Source organism: Mesoplodon densirostris, chromosome 3 (genome assembly GCF_025265405.1).
Source record: "Mesoplodon densirostris isolate mMesDen1 chromosome 3, mMesDen1 primary haplotype, whole genome shotgun sequence".
Classification (NCBI taxonomy): Eukaryota; Metazoa; Chordata; class Mammalia; order Artiodactyla; family Ziphiidae; genus Mesoplodon; species Mesoplodon densirostris.
In genome coordinates, this window is record NC_082663.1 from 177,840,464 (window position 1) to 177,859,945 (window position 19,482).

Sequence of the window (19,482 nt, forward strand, 5' to 3'; positions counted from 1 at the left end):
TTTGTTGATAGGGATCCAAAAAAATGTTTTAATGATTTTTTGAGTACTTGATTCAGTTATGGGAAAAGTATATTTGGAGCAATTTGGATATTTGAGTCTACTTTTTCAACTATGAACTCAATTATGAAATTGCAAAAATTTTGAAAGAATGTTACACTAGAAAATAGTCAATGCAAAAAGTAAATAAAGAATAAAGGAACAGAAAAGACATGAGACACAAGTTAAATGGTAGGCATAGGTCCAATAATAACATTAAATGTGAATGGATTAATCCAGTCAAAAAATAAGGGATCAGACTGGATAAAAATAAACATGATCCAACTATATGCTGTGTACAGGAGACACTTTAAAGATACAAATAGTGAAAGTAAAAGAATGGAAAAGGATGCAAATAAACTATCAGAAAGTTGGAGTGGCTATACTAATAGATAAAATAGACTTGAAAACAAAGTATGTTATTAGAAGGGCACAGTCTGAAATGATGAGCAACACCAATGATAAGGAACCCCAAGCTATATGAAACAAAAACTGACTGGAAGGGAATGACGGACAATTCAACAATGACAGTTGGACACTAATACCCTGCTCTCAGTGGATAGAACAACTGGGCAGATCAACAAAATAAGAGACTTTAACAACACTAAGGCAACTAGACCTAACGTGTAGAGCACGTAAAAACATCAGAATACACATTCTTCTCAAGTGCACGTGGGACGTTATTCAATATTCCACAGGCTACATCATAAAACAAGCTTCAAAATTTAAAAGAACTAAAATCATACAGAGTATATTCTCCAATCATAATGAAGTTAGATGTAAAGTTGAGAACTTTGGAAATATGTGGAAATTAAACAATACACTCCTAAAACCAATGGGTCTAAAAACTCAAAAGAGAAATTAGAAAATACTTTGAAATAAATGAAAAGACATACCAAACCTGGTGGGATGCAGCAAAAACTGCTTAAAGGGAAATTTATAGCTATAAATACATAGATTTATTAAAACAAAAACAGAAAAGCTAACCTTCCAATTTAAGACACTGGAAAACAAAGAGCAAAGTAAACCCAAAGCAAGCAGAAGAAAGAAAATAACGAAATGGAGAAAAGGAACACAATTGAGAAAGGAGCAAAACAAAAGTTAGTTCTTTGGAAAGATCAAAATTGATCAAGGAACACTCAAATTACTAAAATCAGGAATTAAAGGGGGACATTACTACTAACTTTACAGAAGAGTTATGGAATACTATGCTAATGAATTAAATAACATAGACAAATACCTAGAAAGACACATAATACCAAAACCGACTCAAGAAGAAATAGAAAAAATTTAATAAACTTAAAACAAGTAAAGAGGTTGAATTAGTAATGAAAAAAAAACCAAAAAACAACTATGGGGGCTTCCCTGGTGGCGCAGTGGTTGAGAGTCCGCCTGCCGATGCAGGGGACACGGGTTCGTGCCCCGGTCTGGGAAGATCCCACATGCCGTGGAGTGGCTGGGCCTGTGAGCCATGGCTGCTGAGCCTGCGCGTCCGGAGCCTGTTCTCCGCAACTGGAGAGGCCACAACAGTGAGAGGCCCGTGTACCAAACAAACAAACAAACAAACAAACAAAAACAACTATGGAAAGAAAAGCCCAGGCCCAGATGGCTTCACTGGCGGAGTTCTAAGAAGAATATCAATTCTTCACAAACTTCCAAAAACCTGAAGAAGGAACACTTATTAACTCATTCTATGAGGTCAATATTACCCTAATATCAAAACCAGGCAAAGCTATCACAAGGAAAGAAAACCACACACAAACATCACTTATGAATATAGATGCAAAATTCTTTAAAAAACTAGCAAAATAATCCAGCAAAATATTAAAAGATCAGACACTATGACCAAGTGGGACTTATCCCAGGAATGCAAGCTTGGCTTAATATCCCCAATTAATGTAATACACTATATCAGTAGTTTAAAGGACAAAATGACAGGATTATCACATTAGACATGGAAAAGGTATTTGACAAAATTCTACACTGCTTCATTTAAAAATAACAAAAACCCACTTGCCAAACTAGGAATGGAAGAGAACTTCCTCAACCTGATAAAGGCATTTACAAAGAACCCACAGCTAACATCCTACTTAATGGTGGAAGATTGAAGACTTTCCCCCTAAGATCGGGAAGAAAAAATATATGTCCACTCTTACCACTTCTATTCAACATTCTACTAGATGTTCTAGCCAGGGAAATTAGGCAAGAAAATGAAATAAAAGGCATTTTTTATTGTTTGTAAAACCATATGGCATTTGTTGTTCTTTGGAAAGATCAGCAAAATTGATGGGCCTTTATCCATACTGTACAGAAAAAAAGCCACTCAATTTACTAAAATCAGAAATGAAAAGGATGCATTACTACCACCCCTACAGAATAAAAAGGATTATTATGGAATACCAAGAACAATTGTATGCTGATGAATCAGATAACAGTGAAATTGGAGAGGAAAAAGTAAAACTATATTTGGAGGTGACATAATCTTGTACATAAAAAATCGTAGAAGCTGTTACAGTTAACAGGTAAGTTCAGCAAGATTACAGGATAAGATCAGTATACAAAAATCAATTGTATTTCTACTCACTAGCCATGAACAATTCCAAATTAAGAAAACAATTTCATTTACAATAGCATTAAGCAATAAAATACTTAGGAATAAATTTAACAGAAGAAATGCAAGACTTGTACACTGAAAACTATAAAACATTGAAAAAAAGACCTAAGTAAATGGAAAGACATTTCATTTTTATGGATTGAAAAACTTGATACTGTTAGGATGGCAATAGTCCCAAAATTGATCTACAGAGTCAATGCAGTCCCTCACAAAATCCCATTGGCTTTTTGTTTCAGAAATTTACAAACTTATCTTAAAAATTCATACAGAAACCTAAGGGACCCCAACAGCTAATCTCGAAAAAGAACGAATTTGGAAGGCTCAAACGTCCTGATTTCAAAACTTATTACAAAGCTACAGTAATCAACACAGTGTGGTACTGGCATAAGGAAAGCATATAGATCAATGGAATTAAATTGAGAGCCTAGAAATAAACTCTTACATTGGTCAATTGATTTTGAACAAAGGTGCCAAGACACCTCAATAGGGAAAATAATTGTCTCCAGCAAATGGTGCTAGACCACTGAATATGTACAAAAGAAAAGTTGAACCTCTACCACACACCATATACAGTTAACTCAAAATGAATAAAAAAATCTAAATGTGAAAGCTAAAACTACAAAAACCGTTGGGAAGAGACATAGGTAAATATCTTCATGACCTTAGATTAGGCAATAATTAACTTAGATAAGACATCTTTTAAAGCACAAGCAACCAAAGATAAAAATAGATTACCTGGATTTTATCAAAATTAAAAACTTTGGGGCTTCCCTGGTGGCTCAGAGGTTAAGAATCCGTCTGCCAATGCAGGGAACACAGGTTTGAGCCCTGGTCTGGGAAGATTCCACATGCTGCGGAGCAACTAAGCCTGTGCACCACAACTACTGAGCCTGTGCTCTAGAGCCCATGAGCCACAACTATTGAGCATGCCCGCCACAACTACTGAAGCCCACGTGCCTAGAGCCTGAGCTCCACAACAAGAGAAGCCACCACAATGAGAAACCTGCGCACCACAACAAAGAGTAGCCCCTGCTCACCACAACTAGAGAAAGCCCGCGAGCAGCAATGAAGACCCAATGCAGCCAAAAATAAATAAAATAAATTTTTAAAAATTAAAAACTTTTGTGCTTCAAAGGAAAAAAAAAAAGACAACCCAATATTTGCAAATCATGTATGAAACTAGTCTCCAGAATATATAAAGAACTCTTACAACTCAACAGTGAAATGACAACCCAATCTAAAAATGGTTAAAGGATTTGAATAAATATTTCCCCAATGAAGAGTGACTTCTAATGGGTATAGTTTCTTTTGGGGCTGATATAAATGTCCTGAGATTAGGTAGTGGTGATGATTGCACTACTGAATATTCTAAAACCTCTGAATTCACTTTAAAGGGGTGAATTTTATGGTACATGAATTATCTCAAAAATAATACATGAATGAAATCATTTTGTATGATTTCTTCTGCAACTTGAATTCTTTGGTCACTATGTTTTTTAGATTAATTCATGCTAATGCATGCAGTTGTAATAGCTGTAGTTAATTTGTTTTCCTTGTCGTCTGATATTGTATTGTGTGAATATTCCAAAACATATTTATTCATTTATTCTTTGCAAGTGTCTTTGAGTTGTTTCTAATTTTCTTCCACATTCCCCCAACCCTTACAAATCATTCTGCTCTGAACACTGTGGTACATGCTGGAGTACAAGAGCTTCTCTGGAGTATAAACTTGAGGGTTGGAATTGTTAGGTGATAGAGCATGCACATGTTTGACATACTAGGTATGCTTAACTCTGTTCAAAGTGTTTGTTCCCATTTACTCTCCCACGAGCACTTTGTGAGTTTTTTTCATTGTTCCACAACTTAGCCTATGCTTGTTTTTGTCTGATTTTTAATTTTTGGCAGTCTTGTGGATATAATATTTCACTGTGGTTTCAATTATGTTTCAGATTCCTCTTATGATTTTATGTGTATTTTTGGCACAATCCCAATAGTGTTTGGTAGCATCCTTCTATTCTGTATGGAAAGATGTTTCAGGTTCATCTTTCACATTTCCTGCTTCAGGCCTGGAACCAGGCATTCCTCCAAAGATTCTTGGTTCCTTTAGTTGGAAATGTTATCTAGAGGCCACAATTCTCATTAGTCATGTTATAGGATTAGTCAGTTTCTTGGTCCTTTTAGGAGACAGAGATAAGAGGGTTTTTTTCCCCCACTAAGGATAAAATACATCAGGATAATTATACTTCCAGTTCAAATTATACTTCCAGTTCAAATCTTAAGCTGTAAGGTTTTTACTCTAATCATCTCATATCAACATCTTCTTTCAACTTTGCCAGAAATCTCAGGTTTCAATGACACTAACATAATTACTCATTTGACTTAGAATATGCAAAGAATGACCTCAGTATGGCAATGACACCAACCAGAAAACTTCACTGTTTTTACAGTTCTTCTTGTCCTTGGGGTACAGGATGCAGAGTTCCAAATTACTACGTTTTTGTGTTACTTGAAATAGTTCCTCTCTGCTGATTATACCATCACTGACAACAAAGTTAGGTTTATATGTTTCTTTAAAAAAATTTTTTTATTGAAGTATAGTTGATTTACAATATTATAAATATTAGTTTCAGGTGTACAGAAATAGTGATGCAATATTTTTATAGATTATAAAAGTTAAAGTTTTAAAGTTATTACAGAATGCAGGGGCAGAGTCAAGATGGTGGAGTAAGAGGATGTGGAGTTCACATCTCCTCACAAGTAGAGCACCTACTAGGTGCTGGTGGGGGACCTCGAACATCCTAGGGGATGGGAGGAATCTGTGCATGACCAGGTAGGATGAGGGGAAGAAAAGTGGAGGTGGGACAGGACCAGCACCCCTGAGGTGGCGCTGGGGGAGAGGAGAAGTTCCCATGATCGGAAGGGCCCACTCATGGTGGGGTATCAGCGGGGATGGAGAGGGACTTTTGGGGGACTGGGGGATCTGAGAGGATGCAGCCAGCATCTCCCCTGCCCACTCGGGCCCTAGTGAGCCTGATGGAGATCAGGGCCTGAACAGCACCCCTCCCCCTGCCACACTAAGGCCACTTCCAGCCACATGAGTCCCAGGTCTGAGCCCCACTCCCACAAGGCCTCTTCCAGCTGGAGCCCCACCCCCGGGTCCCCTCCAGCTGCGTGGGTCCCAGGCCTGAGTCCCGCACCAGCTGGGGCCTCTTCCAGCCACATGGGTCCTGGTGGACTTGAGTACCAGCCCCCACAAAGCTGCTGTTAGCTGTGCAGGTCCCAAGAGCCCACACACCACCCCGACAAACCCTCTTCTGGCAGAGTAGGTCCTGGGCCTGAGCCCCACCCCCACCAAAGCCTCCTCTGGCTTTGTGGGAACTGGCAGCCCGAGTGATGCCCCTGACAGGGTCTCTGGCCATGTGGGTCCTGGCGGGCTGAAGGCTGTCCCCCTCGAAGTCCTAGTCTGGCTTCACCAGCCCCTGCAGGTATGCCTGTGGAGGCCTGTGTCTCAGCTGTCCTGCGCAGACACATGTGCTCCAGTCCAACTTCAGGAATAGATGCTGGTGAGAGAAACACATGCAGAGGTGGAGCTGACACAGTGGTTGCAGAAACCCACCTAGAGGTCTTGGAGGCCTACTGAGGAGGCAGGTGTTGGTTGGCTGTAGCTCACTGTGGGGGCAAGGACACTTATACAGGAGGCACCAGGGAGTTTTAATTTTTTTTAATCTTTTATTATTTTATTTTATTTTTATTTTTTTATTCTTATCTTTTAATTTATTTTTTATTTTAAAATTTTCTTTATTTTCTTTTTTTTGCTGTTGTGGCTCTGTTTTGTTTTGTTGTTGTTCCAATTTTATTGTTATTTTTCATAATATATTTTTTATTTTTCTAATTTTATTTTATTTTTTATTCTTTGTTATTGTTCTGCTCCTTGCTGTTTGTTGCTTTTTTTTTTTTTCTTTTCTTTCTGCCTGAGTATCTGTGGTGGGATTGTAGGGTCCAAGCCACTGGACTAACAGAGAACTTCAGGTCCCAGGGAATATTAATCAATGTGAGGTCTCCTGGAGGTCCTCATCTCGACATGAAGAACCAACTCCACTCAATGGCCTGCAAACTCCAGTGCTGGATGCATCAGGCCAAACAACAAGCAAGACAGGAACACAGCCCCACCCATCAGCAGACAGGCCACCTAAACTCATACTAAGCTCACTGACACCTGAAATCACACCACCTGATGTGGCCCTGCCCATCAGAGGGAAAAGACTCAGCTCCACCCACCAGAGCATGGGCACAAGTCCCTCACACCAGGAAGCCTACACAAACCCCTGAACCAACCTCACTCACGAGGGGGCAGACAACAGAAGCAAGAGGAACCATGACTCAGCAGCCTGCAGAAAGAAGAACATAAACAGAGTAGGTTAGACAAAATGAGACAACAGAGAAATATGTTGCAGATGAAGGAGCAAGGTAAAATCCCACAAGGTCAAATAAATGAAGAGGAAATAGGCAATCTACCCAAAAAAGAATTCAGAGTAATGATAGTAAAGATGATCCAAGATCTCGGAAATAGCATGGAGGCACTGCTCAAGAAGATACAAGAAATGTTTAACAAGGACCTCGAAGAACTAAAGAACAAACAAACAGTGATGAACAACACAATAACTGAAATGAAAAATACACTAGAAGGAAACAATAGCAGAATAACTGAGACAGAAGAAACAATAAGTGAGCTGGAAGATATAATGGTGGATAAAACTGTGGAGCAAAATAAAGAAAAAAGAATAAAAAGAAATGAGGACAGTCTCAGCTCTGGGACAATGTGAAACACACCAACATTTGAATTATAGGGGTCCCAGAAGAAGAAGAGAAAGGGAATGGGCCTGAGAAAATATTTGAAGAGATTATAGTCAAAAATTTCCCTAACATGGGAAAGGAAATAGTCAATCAAGTCCAGGAAGCACAGACAGTCCCATACAGGATAAACCCAAGGAGAAACATGCTGAGACACATGTTAATCAAACTAACAAAAATTAAATACAAAGAAAAAATATTAAAAGCTGCAAGGGAAAAGGCACAAATAACATACAAAGGAATCCCCATAAGGTTATCAGCTGACTTTTCAGCAGAAACTCTGCAAGCCAGAAGGGAGTGGCAGGACATATTTAAAGTGATGAAAGGGAAAAAGCTACAACCAAGATTACTCTACCCAGCAAGGATCTCATTCCTATTCGATGGAGAAATCAAAAGCATTACAGACAAGCAAAAGCTAAGAGAATTCAACACCACAAAACCAGCTTTAAAACAAATGCTAAAGGAAATTCTCTAGGTGGGAAACACAAGAGACAAAAAAGACCTATAAAAACAAGCCCAAAACAATTAAGAAAATGGTACTAGGAACATACATATTGATAGTTACCTTAAATGTAAGTGGATTAAATGCCCCAACCAAAAGACACAGACTAGCTGGATAGACACAAAAACAAGACTCGTATATATTCTGTCCACTTCAGATTTAGGAACACATACAGACTGAAAGTGAGAGGATGGAAAAAGATTTTCCATGCAAATGGGAATCAAAAGAAAGTTGGACTAGCAATACTCATTTCGGACAAGACAGACTTTAAAATAACCATTACAAGAGACAAGAAAGGATGCTACATAATGATCAAGGGATCAGTCCAAGAAAAACATAACAATTGTAAATATTTATGCACCCAACAGAGGAGAGCCTCAATACATAAGGCAAACACTAACAGCCGTAAAAGGGGAAATTGACAGTAACACAATCATAGTAGGGGCCTTAAACACCCCCACTTTCACCAATGGACAGATCATCCAAAATCAAAATAAATAAGGAAACACAAACCTTAAAAGACACATTAGACCAGATGGACTTAATTGATATTTATAGGACATTCCATCTAAAAGCATTAGAATACACTTTCTTCTCAAGTGGACACGAAACATTCTCTAGGATAGATTACATCCTGGGTCACAATCAAGCCTTAGTAAATTTAAGAAAATTGAAATCATGTCAAACATCTTTTCTGACAACAATAAACACTATGAGATTAGAAATCAATTACAGGAAAAAAAACTGTAAAAAACATAAACACATGGAGGCTAAACAATATGCTACTAAATAACCAAGAGATCACTGAAGAAATCAAAGAGGAAATCAAAAAAATACATAGAAACAAATGACAACAAAAACACAACAACCCAAAACATATGGGATGCAGCAAAAGCAGTTCTAAGAGGGAAGTTTATAGCAATTTAATCCTACCTCAAGAAACAAGAAAGATCTCAAAAAAACAACCTAACCTTACACTTAAAGCAACTAGAGAAAGAAGAACAAACAAAACCCAAAGTTAGTGGAAGGAAAGAACACATAAAAATCAAAGCAGAAATAAATGAAATGGAAATGAAGAAAACAATTGCAAAAAATCAATGAAAATAAAAGCTGGTTCTTTGAGAAGATCAACAAAATTGATAAACCTTTAGCCAGACACATCAAGAAAAAAGGGGAGAGGATTCAAATCAATAAAATTTGAAATGAAAAAGGAGAAATTATAAAGGACACTTCAGAAATACAAAGGATCATAAGAAATTACTACAAGCAACTCTATGCCAATAAAATGGACAACCTGGAAGAAATGGACAAATTCTTAGAAAGGTAGAACCTTCCAAGACTGAACCAGGAAGAAATACAAAATATGAGCAAGCATCACAAGTAGTGAAATTGAAACTGTGATTGAAAATCTTCCAACGAAAGTCCAAGACCAGATGGCTTCACAGGCGAATTCTATCAAACACTGAGAGAAGGGCTAACAACCATCCTTCTTAAACTCTTCCAAAAAATTGCAGCTGAAGGAAAACTCCCAAGCTCATTCTATGAGGCCACAATTACCCTGATACAAAAACCAGACAGATACTACAAAAAAAGAAAATTACAGACCAGTATCACTGATGAACATAGATGGAAAAATCCTCAATAAAATACTAGCAAACAAAATCCAACAACACATTAAAAGAATCATACACCATGATCAAGTGAGATTTATCCCAGGGATGCAAGAATTTTTAAATACACACAATCAATATGATAAACCATATTAACAAATTAAAGAATAAAAACCATTATGATCATCTCGATAGATGTAGAAAAAGCTTTTAACAAAATCCAACACCCATCTATGTTAAAAACTCTCCAGAAAGTGGTCAATGAGGGAAACTAGGTCAACATAAGAAAGACCATATATGACAAACCCACAACAAACATCATTTGCAATGGTGAAAATCTGAAAGCATTTCCTCTAAGGTCAGGAACAAGACAAGGATATCCACTCTCTCCCCTTTTATTCAAGATAGTTTTGGAAGTCCTAGCTATGGCAATCAGAGGAGAAAAAGAAATAAAAATTGGAAAAGAAGAAGTTAAACTATCACTGTTTGCAGATGACATGACATTATACATAGAAAATCCTAAAGATGCTACCAGAGAACTACTAGAACTCATCAATGAATTTGGTAAAATTTCAGGATACAGAATTGATGCACAGAAATCTCTTGCATTCCTATACACTAAAAACAAAAGATCAGAAAGAGAAATTAAGGAAACACTCCCATTTACCATTGCAACAGAAAGATTAATATACCTAGGAATAAACCTACCTAAGGAGGCAAAAGACCTGTACTCAGAAAACTATAAGACACTAATGAAAGAAATCAAAGATGACACAAACAGATGGAGAGATAGACCATGTTCTTGGATTGGAAGAATCAATATTGTGAAAATGACTATACTACCCAAAGCAATCTACAGATTCAATACAATCCCTATCAAATTACCAATGGCACTTTCCACAGAATGAGAACAAAAAATTTTACAATTTGTATGGAAACACCAAAGACCCCGAATAGCCAAAGCAATCTTGAGATAGAAAAATGGAGCTGGAGGAATCAGGCTCCCTGACTTCAGACTATACTACAAAGCAACAGTATTCCAAGACAGCATGGTACTGGCAGGAAAACAGAAATACAGATCAATGGAACAAGATAGGAAGTCCAGAGATAAAACACACGCACCTATGGTCACCTAATCTATGAAAAAGGAGGCAAGAATATATAGTGGAGAAAATGCAGTCTCTTTGATAAGCAGTGCTGGGAAAACTGAACAGCTACATATAAAAGAATGAAATTAGAACACTCCCCAACACCATTCACAAAGATAAACTCAAAATGGATTAAAGACCTAAATGTAAGACCGGACACTATAAAACTCTTAGAGGAAAACATAGGAAGAACACTGACATAAATCACAGCAAGACCTTTTTTGACCCAGCTCCTAGAGTAATGGAAATAAAAATAAAAATAAACAAATGGGACCTAATGAAACTTAAAAGCATTTGCACAGCAAAGGAAACTATAAACAAGATGAAAAGACAACCCTTAGAATGGGAGAAAATATTTGTAAATGAATCAGCGGACAAAGGATTAATCTCCAAAATACATAAACATTTCATTCGGCTCAATATTCATTCAGCTCAAAACATTTCATTCAGCCCAATCAAAAAATGGGCAGAAGACCTAAATAGACATTTCTTCAAAGAAGACATACAGATGGCCATGAAGCACACGAAAAGCTGCTCAACATCACTAATTACTAGGGAAATGCAAATCAAAACTACAATGAGGTATCACCTCACACCAGTTGGAATGGGTATCATCAGAAAATCCACAAACAACAAATGCTGGAGAGGTTGTGGAGAAAAGGGAACCTTCTTGCACTGTTGGTGGGAATGTCAATTGATACAGCCACTATGGAGCACATTATGGAGGTTCCTTAAAAACCTAAAAATAGGGCCTCCCTGGTGGCGCAAGTGGTTGAGAGTCCGCCTGCCGATGCAGGGGATACGGGTTCGTGCCCCGGTCTGGGAGGATCCCATATGCCGCGGAGCGGCTGGGCCCGTGAGCCATGGCCGCTGAGCCTGCGCGTCCGGAGCCTGCGCGTCCGGAGCCTGTGCTCCGCAACGGGGGAGGCCACAACAGTGAGAGGCCCGCATACCGCAAAAAAAAAAAAAAAAAAAAAAAAAAAAACCTAAAAATAGGGGCTTCCCTGGTGGCGCAGTTGTTGAGAGTCCGCCTGCCAATGCAGGGGACACGGGTTCGTGCCCCGGTCCGGGAAGATCCCACATGCCACAGAGTGGCTGGGCCCGTGAGCCATGGTTGCTGAGCCTGCGCTTCTGGAGCCTGTGCTCTTCAATAGGAGAGGCCACAACAGTGAGAGGCCTGTGTACCACAAAAACAAACAAACAAACAAAGAAAACCTAAAAATAGAATTACCATATGACCCAGCAATCCCACTATTGAGCATATACCCAGAGAAAACTGTAATTCAAAAAACACATGCACCCCAATGTTCATTGCAGCACTACTTACAATAGCCAGATCACAGAATAACCTAAAGGCCCATCGACAGATGAATGGATAAAGATGTTGTACATATATACAATGGAATATTACTCAGCCTTAAAAAGGAACAAAACTGGGTCATTTTTAGATATGTGGATGGACCTAGAGTCTGTCATACGTAGTGAAGTAAGTCAGAAAGAGAAAAACAAATATCGTATATTAATGCATGTATGTGGAATCTAGAAAAATGGTACAGATGGACCTGTTTGCAGGGCAGGAATAGAGATGCAGATGTAGAGAATGGACTTGTGGACACAGTGGTGAAGAGGAGGGTGAGATGAATTGGAAGATTAGGTTTGACATAAATACACTACCATGTGTAAAATAGATAGCTAGTGGGAACCTGCTATAAAGCACAGGTAGCTCAGCTCGGTGCTCTGTGACAACCTAGATGGGTGGGATCGGGGTGGGGTGGGGTGGGATGGAGGCCCAAGAGGGAGGGGATATATGTATACGTATAGCTGATTCACTTCACTGTACAGCAGAGACTAATGCAATATTGTACACAATTATACTCCAATAAAAATAAATAAATTAATTTAAAAAATAATGAGCCTAACAGGGAAAAAGGCTCCTTGTTAATTTTCAAATCAGTTTAACACAGATGCTTGCCTGATCCCTGTCAGCTTTCATTATTGGCTCTATGCCACCTACCACATGTCAATTATAATTCTCTCTCTCTCTCTCTCTCTCTCTCTCACACACACACACACACACACACAATCTGAGGGCATGGTGTACCTCCTGAGGTGTAGGGACCAACCCAGCCTTAGCCCCAGGCTGAGGCCCCTCTTCCTTCACTATTGCTCACAGCAGGGAAAGGAACTGGAATTAGCATAAAGGTGAGAAGACATCAACCCCAAAGCTGCTCTTATCCATGTTTATTGAGAGAATAGGGGAAGGGTACGAATGCTCAGGGCTGGGCAGCAGGTCCCCAGCCTGTAGGTGGCAGCATCTTGTCCCCAGGCTGGGATAGTCCAGCCTCAGCTCAGCCAGAGCACGTCAGGGCACCCTGAAAAGGAGAAGCCAAGCTTGAGCGTGCTCCCTGTCCAGCCACTGCCACTGGGAGAGTGAGGCGAGGCCACAGACGCCTGAAGGACCTCAGGCAGGAGGGTACTGCTGCAACTCTGGGGAGGGTTCCCAGGTGGGTCATGACACATACTTTGTGCTGGGACAGGCATGGGCGGCATCCCTGTGACAGGTACGTCCAGTACCTTACTCCTCCTGACCTCCACAGCCCCCGCTGCCGTTCAGATATGACCATCATCCTGATTCCTGCCCAGGAACAGCTAGCTTCTCCTGGGAGTGGGAAATGAGGTTTCCTTGACATAGGACCCAGATGCCTCTTGTAGGATTTTGAGGCGTGAAGTACTTCCACTCTGCTGGAGGATGGCTGGAGGGGGCTGCTGGCACGAGGAGGGTGCCCACATTACCAGCAGAGCCTTCAGGGCCCCCATGGCCTCCGGGTCCAGCTCAGCCACACACTTTCTGGAGCCCTCCACGAGATGCTCCACTGGGTTTCCCAGCCTGGCCAGGATGAACTTCAGAGGGTTGAAGCCTTTGAGAAAGGGGTTGGCCGCAGCCCCAGCCCTGGCCTCCACGGCAGGGGCGAGGGCAGCCGAAGGTGGAGCCACAGGCTTGGCTATGAAGTTCATGAAGAAAGCAGCAGCTGCAAACACAAGTAGAGATTGAGAAATGGAATATTTCCTGCCATATCATTAAACAAAAGATGTCATAGTCATCAGCAAATGCGGCCACCAGGAGGAATGTGAGCTGGTGAGCCCTGAGGAAAATTGGGAAGGAAAGAATACCTGCCATCTAGCAGCCATCAGACTGCAGCCACTCCCTGCTGTGAGCGCTGAGGAAACTCAGGGTGTGAAAACACAGGATACTGGCCCCAGAGAGCTGAGGCACATATCAAAGGAAAGATTTCAGTGAGCCCAGACCCTTGCATCTTCCCATATATAGAAAAGCACTAAATTCCTCAACTTGGGATATCTGGTTTTCTTTAATTGACAATAAATTTTGATGGTCAGACCACCTGCCCTTTGTTGCAAAACTTCTATATAACCAGGTTTCCCCCCTCGCCTCCTCGGGGCAGTTCTCTCCGGGTTACGTGAGATGCTGCCCCCAGGGTTTAAGTCCTAAACATTTCCGCTGAATGAAGCATAGCTCTCAACTTTTAGGTTGTGAATAATTTTTTAAGTCCACAAGATGAACTGCCCCCCGGGACCTGGGGCCCCAAGAAGGCCTGCTGAAGGCGTGTCTCCTATAGGAGGTGCCCAGGGCGCCTTTACAGCCTAAACAGCACCCCTGGCCACCCACTCCCTCCCTTGTTGACAGCTGGCCTGTGCTGCGTCCAGGCAGCCCTGGCCGGTTGGGAGAGGCAGCTGTATAAGCAGAGAGCTGGGGTCCAGCAAGGAGGTGGCTGGACAGAAGGACATAGGAGGTGGCTTAAGAGTGGAGGGAGAGAAGGTGAACTCTGTGCAAGCAAGGGCAGGCTTCCCAGAGGAAGGGACATCTGGGCTGTGCCTTAAAGAATGAAGCAGAGAGCAGACGAATGTTCCCAGACTAGGGCTCGTGCTTGCACCAGCTTAAGGGTGGGAGAGCCTGGTGTCGGTGGGTAAAGAAAAGAAACTGGGGTGGGCAGGGTCATGAGAGGAGGCCTGAGGGCTCAGGTGGGGCAGTCCCCAGAGGGCGTGAAGACCTTAGGGATGAGCAAGACTTCCTGCGCAGAGGGATGGGGAGCCCTGGGAGGTGGTAAGCAGAGGAATGTCCTGGTTCCTCCGGGGCACTAGATGGACAAGCACGAGGAGCCTGGTGCCCCAGGTGCAGAGGCAACAGGGTCAGGACCGGCTGGAGTGGAAGAGGGGGACAAGCAGAACCACTGTCAGGGGCCCGTGGCGAGGTGCCATGAACCAAGACCTGAGGGCTCCCCAAAGCGGAGACTGGTTCTGGAGTAAGTGGGGACGATAGCACAAGGCGGGTAAGGAAAATGTGGACACAGCTGAGGGTTTCCTCCCAGTTTCAAACCGAGGAGATTCTGTCTTTCCCCACCTTCCTCTTCCCCATATCAGCATGAATCAGTGGTCTCCCATGAGACTCCTCCAGATTGCACTGCTCTAAGTGGCTCTGCTGACTGCAGTGGCTGTGGCCAAGTTGTGTCCTGTATAATTAAGTCCAGCCCACCTGTTTCACCCTGGGCTAGAGTGGGGCCCTACAATCCATGGGCTGAAGGTGTAGCCAGCAGTCATTCCTTAAATGGAATGGTATCACCCTTACGAGTCAGAAGAAAGGCAGCTCAGAGAAAGTCAGTGACCTGCCAGGGGTCCCCAAGCCAGTTCCAGGTGTGTCTGCACACCTGGCTCTCTTCCCATGCCTTCTACTGCCCCTCAGGACTGGAAGGTCCCCCATTGGACCAGCACCGTGTGCTGCCTCCACGCACTGGGACTGGGAGCAGCTGCCTGCCAGGTGAGGAATGGGAGCTGGTGGATCAAACCCCAGGGGATGTCCCAGCCCAGATTCCAGATCAAGGCCCAACCTACAGACAGAAATGCTCCCTGCCATCCCAAAGTGAGGACTCTTTGCAGCTGATTCAACAGGTTAAAACCCAAGGGTTTAATAGCAATCCCTTCTGTTACTCCTATCTCTCCAGGCCATAGAGGGAACCATGATACCTATCTGTGCCCAAGGGGGCCAGGCCTTCCATTCTGGGGAGAGGGAGCAGCCTCCTTCCAGGTGGTCCACACCTGGCTGTCTTGCTGCATGGAAACCAGCTCTGATGGACTTCTGGCAGTAGCCCAGAGCAGCCCAGAGATATCACCCTGGGAGCCATTCTGACCTGCCTAACTGGACCCCGTGTCCCATGGAGGGTGACCGAGGCCTTCAAAGATGCTGCCCCACCACCTTCCAAAGCCCTCAATTCTCTCTCCCCAACCTCTCTGAGCTCCTCCCTCAGCCCCTCCATTAGCCCTCCTGCCTCCCACATGTGGCTTATGACAAACTTTGTCACCTATGGCTCCAGCTGGGAAGTAAAGAGCTTCCTATCTGGCTCTGAAGAGTCAGAGGTACACCCACTGCACTGTGGTCCAGGACAGGAACGACTCACTTGCCCTGCAGCGGTGCCTGCAGCCAGTTGCTCCAGCAGATCCTCAGAGGCTGCTCACTGACTTCTTGAACTCCCCAGTTTGGTCTCATACAAGGGATACATTTTCTTCTTTTAATATCGGGTTGACCCTAATCCTTCTAAAAACAGGCTTTCCACCTCCCCTGTCTGTTCTCTTCACTGAAGCCCTCACTGATTAGCCGAGAAAAACTCTGTCCCCATCCTCCCTGGCTGAAACCCCAAAAGGTCTCTGGGATTCCTGAAAGGGGCATTTGTGGGTGGGTTGAGTTCCCGTTTATTCAGCCACAGATGAATGGATGGGTGGGTGGATGGATGGGTGGGTGGATGGAGCAGTGGGTATCTGGGGGATAGGTAGGTGGGTGAGTCCATGGAGGGGAGGTGTCGGGGTTGGATACCACTGCAGACAGTGTCTTTCCCAGTTGACTTTTAATGTTGCTTTTGAAGGACATGACTTGGTGAGGGCAGGGCTTACTCCTTAGTGTGGTCACTCCTAGGGGCATTTCAATTTTTTTTTTTGGCATTTCAATTTTTATCTAATCATCAAGGTGGCAAGTCACAAATGAGAAGCTAAGGCCCTAAGGGGCAGTGCCTGGCCCAGGGCCACCCAGCCTCAGGGTGCCACATTCTCCACTCTCAGCTGTGAACAGCTTTCAGAGCACAACCTGGCCCAGGTTCTCTGCCTGGTGGCTCATGGCACCCAGACCTCGCTCAGGAGTCCACAGGGCAGGCCTCCTTCTTGGTGATGTTGCAGTTCCCTCTCTGAAGTTGCATGTGGACATCTGGTGGGGTGGGCCCCATGACATGGGCACTGGCCAGCACCTCGGACACTCTCTGTAGCTGATTATCTGGGCTGAGGTGCCCAGCCTCAAGAGTTGACCCGGGCCTCCTAGGGACAAGTGGCCTGGAGGATCCACCATGGGGGTGGGGGAGGCCAGTGTCTGTGCTGGAAGCTGTTTCCTGGGTTCCCCCTACTGACAGTGAACATCAAGGTCAGGGACTCTGTAGCCCAGCTTGACAGGGCTGGAGTCCTGACCTACCCACTCTGGGTGTCCCTCTGTCTTCCCCCAGGACATCAGCACTGCCACCTCATCCGGAAGATCCTGGGTGCTTCCAGTGCTGGCTGTCTCCTCTCTTTTGAACTATTTCTTCTTCCATTTGGACTTTCCTCCACTGAGGAAGCCAGGAAGACCCTTCCTTGGGTGCGGGTCAGGCTCTGTGTCCCCATCCTCTGCTCATCCTCCGGGCTCTTCCCTTGGTACTTAGGCGCCTGGACCCTCCTCCTGGACTGAGAACACCCTGGGCCTCAGGCAATGTGGGTGGAGCAGGTCTTAGGACTGGCTCTTGTAGAAGACCACTTAGGAAAAGGGATTTTTCCACATATGTAACCTGGATAAGGACCCCACTAAGAACAGAACTGCTCTGCCTTTCCGGTGTCTTCCAAAGCTGTCCTCTTCTGCCCCTCACAGCCCAGCCTGGTGCAGCCCAGACTCTCCCCACCCAGGCCTCACCCAGCTCCCAGGAGGTCCTGTTCTGCTCCTTCAAGAGGTGTGTTTCTCAGAGCATAAATGTAAGTCAGAGCTCATCACCACTTTCTCTAAACTTCACCTTAAAACAAGAAACCAACTCCTAATTTTGGGCTCCCAGGACCCACAGGATGGGCTCTTGCCAGCCTCTCCTCTTTACCTCCAGCCACCCCCCCAGGTTCCTCCTTCCTTCTGAACTTCCACACCAATCTTCCTCCTGTGCAGGGCTCCACCCACATGTCACTACTTACAATGGGAACTGTGGACAGGGGCTCTGCCATGTCCCAGGGCCCAGGACAATGCGTGGCTCAGAGCAGGGCCTGATGCCAAGGGGCAGTGGTAACATTAGGACAGAATCAAGGGACACTCAAGTGTTCCCTTGGCCTGATTCCTTCTAAAGGAGGTAACTCATGGCTCTCTGGTAGAAATGAATAGGAGTGTGAGACTGGGGAGGAGGGGAGGTGGGACAAGGGGGTGGGTGGGCACCCTGTGAAGGGCTGGGGCCTGAGAGGAGGAGAGAAGAGAAGGTTCCTGGGACGTGGGAAGGGCTGAGGGACCCTGAGGTGGGAATACACTGTTGCCTGGTAAGATGCTCCTGGATGGTGCCCTCGCTGGCCGAGTTCCTATTCACACCTGGAGTCTCTGGTGCTCTGGGGAGTGAGGGCAGGTGGGGACATTCCGTGCAGCCCTGAGTATCCAGCCCAGGCAGGACCAGAGTAGCCCAGAAGGGCAGTCCCACTTGGAACTGGGCACCGTGGGGGCACTGGTTCCCACAACATGTGGGTGCACTTCGGGCTGGGTGAACAGGCAGGCATCCGGATGGCTGACACCTAGGTTGAGACATTCGCCAAGGGAAAGTGGTTAAATTCAACCAATGATATTGTAAAGTTAAAATGTCCAAACTCTGTGGGGGTCTTTTCCGTATTCACATTTAGAATTATTATAGAGGTAAAAATAACAGCAAACCCACTGCCGCCAAAAGCTGCCTTTGTCGGGAGGGACTCTGCCCATGAAAGTTGAAAATGAGGCCGGGACAGTGGGCGTTGCAGCCGCGGGATATAGGCAACACAGCAGGTGCCCGAGGAGTGAGAGAGGCCTGAACAGGGTAGGCACAGGGCCTGGCCACAAAGTGGCCTCTGGCTCCCGACCTTTGCTGGGCTTCTGTCTGCTCACTTGGGTGAGGTGCCCGCTGTGCTGTGCTGACAGCTGGGTCCATGTGACATGGCCTGATTTCCTTCCTTAGTCCCTGGGACTGCTCCTGGGCTAGCCCTCCTGGGAAGCCTGCTGAGGCTGTGTCCAGAAGGCAAGTGTCACACTCCAATCTAAAACCACCTCTATTCGAGCCACTCACTTGTGAAGGGAAGGCATACAAATATCCCAGGGCAGGGCCCTGCCACACTCTCCTGGCTGGAGCTCATCTCTCTGGGTGGGGATTGAAGTAAGGGTCTTTGCTCAGAACCCCCTGATCTTGGAGTCCAGGAGTGCACTCAGTCATGGAGGTGACCCTGGGTGCACACCGAACCCCTCTTGTCCTGTCCCCGTCTGTGGTCTGTGATGGAGGTGGTCATAGGCTCTTTCTGGGGGGGAGGGTGAGACTTGGCGAGTTGATGGCAGGGACCCAGCCTGGGCTGTGCTCTCAGGCCCATGGGCCACCGGTGCTTAGGGCCTGAGGCAGCATTTGGTTCTAGTAGGTGGGGACAAAGCACTGTCAC

The 19,482-nt window shown here is 44.3% G+C and overlaps 1 protein-coding gene across 1 annotated transcript; it reads right to left on the bottom strand.

Moving 5' to 3' along the window:
* Positions 1–13,410: 13,410 nt before the first annotated feature.
* SCGB3A1 (secretoglobin family 3A member 1) lies at positions 13,411–13,776 on the bottom strand. The gene has a single exon (XM_060094582.1). It carries the CDS (start codon positions 13,774–13,776, stop codon positions 13,411–13,413), a length of 366 nt encoding a protein of 121 aa, XP_059950565.1.
* Between the last annotated feature and the right edge of the window lie 5,706 nt (positions 13,777–19,482).

What these genes read in the sequence shown, in the direction of transcription:
- SCGB3A1 (XM_060094582.1), bottom strand. Translation starts at nt 13,776, where the DNA reads ATGAACTTCATAGCCAAGCCTGTGGCTCCACCTTCGGCTGCCCTCGCC.